Source organism: Amyelois transitella, chromosome 19, assembly GCF_032362555.1.
Source record: "Amyelois transitella isolate CPQ chromosome 19, ilAmyTran1.1, whole genome shotgun sequence".
Classification (NCBI taxonomy): domain Eukaryota; kingdom Metazoa; phylum Arthropoda; class Insecta; order Lepidoptera; family Pyralidae; genus Amyelois; species Amyelois transitella.
In genome coordinates, this window is record NC_083522.1 from 2,675,951 (window position 1) to 2,682,884 (window position 6,934).

Consider the following 6,934-nt stretch of genomic DNA (forward strand, 5'->3'; position numbering starts at 1 on the left):
AAGCAGACTTGTACTTTACGTGCTAATAGCTAATCTAACAGGTTACTAAAAATATGCATACTGAATATATGAGAAATTCTTAAACCATCGAAAAAAAAACATTATCTGTGGGTGTAATAAGCAAGGTATGCACCATGGGCCAAGCCGTGACGGGCCGCTAATGTATAATGAATTTCTTATACACCAGGAACTAGTAAATGAATTATGGGAATGACACTTATGGGGTAATATAGGTACAGAATTGTAACAATAAAACAATATTTGATACAATTTCATATTTATTGTGACAAGTGTTTATCAGTCCACAATGACATGCAATGCAAAACTTACCCTATTTACATTCATTAAGATATTTAACTGATTAACAACTATCTTTCAGAATACAACAGTTAAGACATGAGTAAATAAGAGTAATACATACATATGAGTAACAATGTTCTGATTTTGATAACAATATTATCAAAGCCATCCAGCTCTTTATTTAATCTCATCTAAACTGCTAAAGGATGACGAAAAATATAGGGCAGTTTTCAATTTCTTAACTAGCAGAATTAAAGCAAAAATAAAAAATAACCTTCAGGACCCATTAAATAGTACATTATTTACTTTTACATTATAGTTTTAAAAAATATCCATGAAGCAATAATATAGTATACAGCCTTAATGTAAATAATTATTACACATAAAAAACTTAATATTACAATCACTTTGCATTATATTCCTGTTACATGGCACTTGCAATAAAAGTACTTTTAACAGGCTGTATATATGTAGATTCTGTAATTACTAAATATATGTTTGTCTTATTGTCTAATTTTCCAATTAATACTAATGATATAAACCAGCGCATTTGAAAACTACATAGTCACATACAAGTTCCTATCAATTGATAAGAAAAAATAAGACAAATTCTGAGATGTTGCTTTGAAGAATACAGAAACTCAAATATTCCTAATAAACTTTTTCAGATTTTTGTCTAATTACTTTCACAAATATTTGAGCATTTAAGCAGACCTTCTCACAAATATTTTTTTATTCCTATTTTAAAATTTGTGTTGATAAAATTTCCACATGGTAAAAAAATATCTATGAATGCAGTAAATAATAAAACTTATTTTTCCTTTTGTAGCAATTCCTTTAAATAAATGAAAGCCTCACTTTACAACTTTATCCATTATTCCCAGATTTAACATAACACATTGTATTAATGAAACTACTTAGATCATAAAGTTGTTTAAAAAAAAAACAAGCTAGAAATACTATCACAACCACATATAAAACTGCATATTTCTATGTGGTGACAGATCTAGTCATAACTATAACATAACAAATGTGATATTACGTAATAATTATAATATTATAATCATATTTGTAAGATATTATTAAATTAGACTGGCAACAACAAATTTTATGTACAAATTCATATAATTACATAGAAACATTTTAACTATTGCCAATGCTATCAGTTTATGTAAAATGTAGACAAAATATTGTTTGAACATATTTCAAAATATAAAATTATATAACACATCAAACATATTTTCGACACTGACACCAATGAAAAACTAATTTGAATTGTTATACCTAAGTCATACTAAATAATTAAAAAATATTAACTTTTAGCATTCTGCTTAGTCAATTCCATTCCATATGGTGCTCAGTATGTGATCTTTGATTTCATTTAACAAGCCAGCTGAGCTTTCTGTCTACATTTATGCATAAGAGCTCTCAAAGCAAACTGCTTGCGTGCCAAAGTACGAACCTGCTTCAAAAATGTATCAAGATCAATAACTTCTTTCCTTAGAGCTTCTCCCATGTAATAAATAGCATCTTCTAGTGTAGCTTCTTCAGCAAATGCATTTAGCAGCTGAGAGTATAGGGGAGTTGTAGTCACCACGGCTTCGTCTACATCAATACCTTCCTGTTCACCCAATCTTTCTACAGCTGCCTGTAGTTCTTTCTCCTTTTCTTGTAAAATAGTGACATTCTGGTCAAGCTCTGCTCGTTCTCTCTGCAATCTAGCTAAAATATCCTCCAGGCGTGTCTTACCCTGCTGGAGCTCTTGTTCTGTTCTACGTAGAGTCTCGAGTTCTGCCTGTGACTGCTGTGACTGTTCTTTGAGTCTTCTCCTCAGTTTGTCTTCAACAGCTGATAACAGAGATGCTTTGATGTGTTCCTCAGTTATTGTTCCTCCAGCTGCATCATTACCAGGAGTATAAGTAGTTGCTGGTGGATATGGAGTGGTTGAAGATGCTGGAGGATATGGAGTGCCATTTGTGTTTACAGCACCCGGGTATGGCGCTCCGTAACCAGGGTACGGCAAATTAGATGCTGTTGGATATGGAGTTGTTGAAGGATAACCTGGTTGTGGGGTTCCTTGTGGATAGGGGTAGCCAGAGCTAGGTAGAGGCATAAAAGGTGAAACTGGATAAGGTCTAGATTCGTTCCGAGGTTTCGAATACACTGGCGGTATTTCCCCGAAAGCGGTTATCATCGCCTGGATTAACTGTAACAGTGTTGAGCCATTTTGTGACCATTCATGCAAATATGGCAAGTAAATTTTGCCATTGTTATCTACATATATCGAAACTTTAATAGACATGTCCGGGGTAGGTTTCACGAAACACAAAGGAGCGTTCTGGGGGTGAGTGTCCATGAGCCAGATACATATAGGAATATTGTAGCAAGCTCCTTTATAGTTGACTGGTATAGTACCATCGAGATGCAGTAAGTCTTTTCTAGAACCATTGTTAAATACAAAGGCTTCTAAACGATAAACCAAACTTTTGTAAAGCTGTATCACGTTGAGCACCTCCCGAATGGTGTAATCTCGATGTTTATACTTCGCAAGGTATTGCTTCAAAATCGATTCGTCGTTAGTCATTGTTGATACAAGTTACAGCAAAGTAAAAACGGTTAAATAACTTGTATGATATTTAGAAGGAACTCAATTAAAATACAAAACACAACACAGATTTTAGCTGAAAAATATTCTGAATTCACCAAGCAAACCAACAAAACACTGACTGATTTCATCAATAAAAAAGTAAGATGACAACTCTTAATTTGACATCTTACCAATGCTGCCAGCAACCAAAATAGCTTTCCACTGTGATTTTAACTAAAATACATGTTGTTTATTTTATGTCCATACCTATTTTATTGTTCCATCTCTACATGCTCTCTACAAACTTATTAAGTAATTCTATTTTCTTTTTTTTAGTTTTCAAGTCCATTTTCAATGACGATGGCGGGGACAATATAATTTATATTGTAAATATCAGTAAGGGATATAGTCAAATGACTATCGTTCACTCATGAGTTTAGTATGCTAAGGTTGTAACTTTACTAAGCACAACTCTTTTAACGTTTATACGAATACGATAAATGCATTCGCTAATGTGACACGAAAAAACCACCAATACAATGCACTGACGGCTATTTTAATCACAAACTAAATAGAGATACTATGTATTATAATTAATGTATTTTAATTAATTTGAGGAATAACAGTCAGCAAAAGGGTTGGCAATCTGATATCGATTAATCGAACTACCGATTTTTTCAAGTAAAAAGAAAGAGAAATTATTTATATGCAGTACGGAATCGATCCCTGAGAATCGGGGTTTCACCGTTGACAATAGTCATTGTTTTTTTTTTAGTTTTGGTAAATACCATAACATTATTTACAATTTGATTTTAGATTTAAGGGTAGGTTGATTTTAGATTGAATATAACGGTATTGTCGATAAAAGGGTAAATTTCTCAAAACTCGCGAAATAGCTGTATGCCTAGTTTCCTTCGCCTCTATTTAATTAATTCAAAAACTAATTTTACTGGTAAGGGATCAGTTATTATCTTATCTATCTTGTTTATCAGAAAATGGATTCATACTTAAATTATAAATAAAAGGGGTCTTTTAGAATTCGATTTTTTTGTGAATCGATACATCCGCTTACAATTCGGGTCGATCCAAAAATGTATCATTTCCAGAAATAATCGTCAGCAACACTACTGTTATATTTTTTTCCTCCAGCTACAATGATTTGGCAAAGAACAAAGACTGTGATGCTTAGTAATCGGTAAAATACGTTCTTCAAATGTATACCTATTAACCTAATAAGCGTAGGTTACCTATCTGCCGTTATCTCGCTGCAGTGTAGTTTGTTCCGCCGCTTCTACACATGCGTTTTGGAAACGGTAGTAGATATAGATTTAAATTATATGACGTCAATGAGTGATACACCTTATATTAAATTTTGAATTCTATTCTGCCCTTGACATGAAACAGTGTATAGGTACCTAGTGTTCTCACCTAACAGGTACAAATTAGTAGGTATTAGGTAGGTACTAACATTACTCTCAAAAATATACACTTGTATTTAATGTATATAGTTATACCTATATATATTAAAGCGAAATCCAATCACTGATCTCTGACTCAAAAAATCTACTGGCCAATTAAGATAAAATAAGGGAGGAAGGTTGAATAAAAAAAAATTCTGTTCCATGGATACGGAAAATCTCTTTGACATAAGCAAAGGAACATCCACCCCTCTATAAGTGCGCCATAAGCAAGCAAAGGGTTCAATAGAAAGGTACCTAAAAAAACAACCAAATGTATCATCAACATTTATTCGTCAATGGTTACAGCTCCATTGTTGATATCCACAATAACGTCATGAGGCGCTCTTCCGTCGATCGTGCAGCCCACAGATTGTGCTGTTCCGAGGATCTCCTTCACTGTACCAGACAGCTCTCGTGCCATTGATCGGGGCCTCATGACTTTAGCGATGCCGATAACATCTTCCAAGGTGATGTTGCCATTGTGTTTGACTAAAAAATAAAAAAAAGTGTTTATGCATTCAATATCTGAAGGTTTAAGTTTTTCTAACAGATATTGCTTGCACTTGATAACAAAATGATACAAAACTGTCTAGAAATAAAGGGCCTATGCAGTTAAGAGCTCCCATTCTGAAATGGAGAGGAATATATTTTTAACCAACTTCAAAAAAAAGAAGAGTTCATTTCAGAGGGACTAAATTTGCCCATTCAATGTAAGTGAATATCCCTGCAGAACAAATTGCATATACATATAATCACATCTAAATCCATTACCATGTCAACAGAGCCCACAATATTTTGTAAAGGCCAAATGCAAGCTATATGGCAATAAGATTTGATGTGATAGTAATGTGAAAGAATTTTACTTACTGTTTTTCTGCTTCTTGCGGTCACGTGGGGGCTCCTTCAGGGCTCTGATGATGAGGGCGGCCGCGGATGGTACCACTGAAATCTGTGCTTGTCTGTTCTGTACAATAAGCTGCACTGTGATCTTGAGCCCTTTCCAGTCACTGGTCGCCTTGGCAATGTCATCACCAACCTTTTTGGGGGACTGTAGTGCAAATACAAGTTTTTTAAATTTGAAACATGTAGTATTATACACAGATAGCTATTTTACTGAATATATTTTAACAGATACTGCATTGTAATATAATTAAACTTACTTCGGCACTTTACAGCAAATGTTGTGCATGCAAAACCAAAAAGATATGAATAAAATAGCTATGTAACTACAAAAAAAAGGTCTAGTTTACCATTTTCCACTGAATAATTCCGTTAAGAAACAATGAGTTCTAACTTAACCTAGAACATAAAGAGCGTAGCAGTCACATTGCCTGGTCCGCGACCCCTTCAACACCGGAGTAGCCGCGACAGGGAACCTGGTTAGGGATCCTGAGTCGCGGGTTCCTTCCATCCGCCACCCGGAAGGACGCGCCTGGTAGGGAGGCACCCCCCAGGATGATAAAACTTTATAGTACATCACGAGCTTTTTTTGTCTCGTCTTTGCATTATTGATATAAAATCAAATAACACTTGTAATAGTGTCTAGGACTGCCACGCGTGTATAGGGATAGGTTATGATGAAGAGGTTAGAAATTAAACAATATGATTACCCGATTTCTATACTTACGAGACCCAGCGGACCAATTTTAGGAGCCAAAGATGATGTGGCACTAACTTCTCCACCGACGCACCTCAAGTTTACTGAAATAAATACATTTTTCACAATTCACAAAGTTATAAAACACTCGTTCTAGATCGACGAATTTTACACGGTGTATTACGGCTTACCGATTTTAATTTCATTAGGGTCAAACTTGGGCGGCATTGTGTTGGATAATTATATCACAAACTTCACTAGTTAAATTAAATCCAAGCTGATTAACTTGGATTGAAAACGGTGAACCGTCGAAAAGACGTTCTAGCGACGACAGTCCGCTGAAAAAAGAATGTTAACCTATATTGACAACTTTGACATAACAAATGTCAGTTTTTTTTCTTTTATGACGTGATACTAATAGACGATGGATCATTAGCATTTGAAAGAAAGAAAGAAAGAAAAATCTTTATTTGGCGCAAGATGTAACATAACATTTTCATTCTTAAACATAGAAATAAAAATAAAAAAAAAATACATTTGAGACCACCTTGCCTTCTCCTCATCTCTGCTGCCTGTTCGTCCTACATATGTCTTTTATGATTCTCCCTTTTTCAGCTGTCTAACCTTTTCTTATTATTTACAAATTATTAAATGATCCTTTTCCTAATTTTCGTGCCCGAATCCTCTTCCAACCCATTTCAAACCTCTGTCTCAAAACGAATAAAAATCACAGTAGCTATACTTGTAATTGTAAGACTACTCGGTATTGGGGATGAAACCCTTCACCCAAAGAGTAATTATTTAAATATGTGGCGAGGTAAAACTACTGACTTAAAAACATTATGTCAACAACTCATAAAGCAATGCCTTTCTTTACATTTTCGTGTTGTGGGCCGTGGAAGCAATTTCTACTAAGTTGAATTCCTATTTTTTCCTTGATGTACATAAATATATAAATAAATGGATTTTTTTTAATACTAAATTTTATCT

At 34.2% G+C, this 6,934-nt stretch overlaps 2 protein-coding genes across 2 annotated transcripts; both read right to left on the reverse strand.

Moving 5' to 3' along the window:
• Positions 1-257: 257 nt before the first annotated feature.
• Positions 258-3,065, reverse strand: LOC106137267 (tumor susceptibility gene 101 protein). Its single transcript, XM_013338073.2, has one exon. It carries the CDS (start codon positions 2,882-2,884, stop codon positions 1,682-1,684), a length of 1,203 nt encoding a protein of 400 aa, XP_013193527.1. The 5' UTR covers positions 2,885-3,065; the 3' UTR covers positions 258-1,681.
• A 1,554-nt stretch (positions 3,066-4,619) lies between these two features.
• Positions 4,620-6,311, reverse strand: LOC106137241 (large ribosomal subunit protein uL11). Its single transcript, XM_013338041.2, has 4 exons — positions 6,136-6,311; positions 5,975-6,048; positions 5,215-5,395; positions 4,620-4,836 (listed from the first exon to the last, which is right to left on the reverse strand). Exons 1-4 carry the CDS (start codon positions 6,170-6,172, stop codon positions 4,634-4,636), a joined length of 495 nt encoding a protein of 164 aa, XP_013193495.1. The 5' UTR covers positions 6,173-6,311; the 3' UTR covers positions 4,620-4,633.
• Positions 6,312-6,934: the final 623 nt, after the last annotated feature.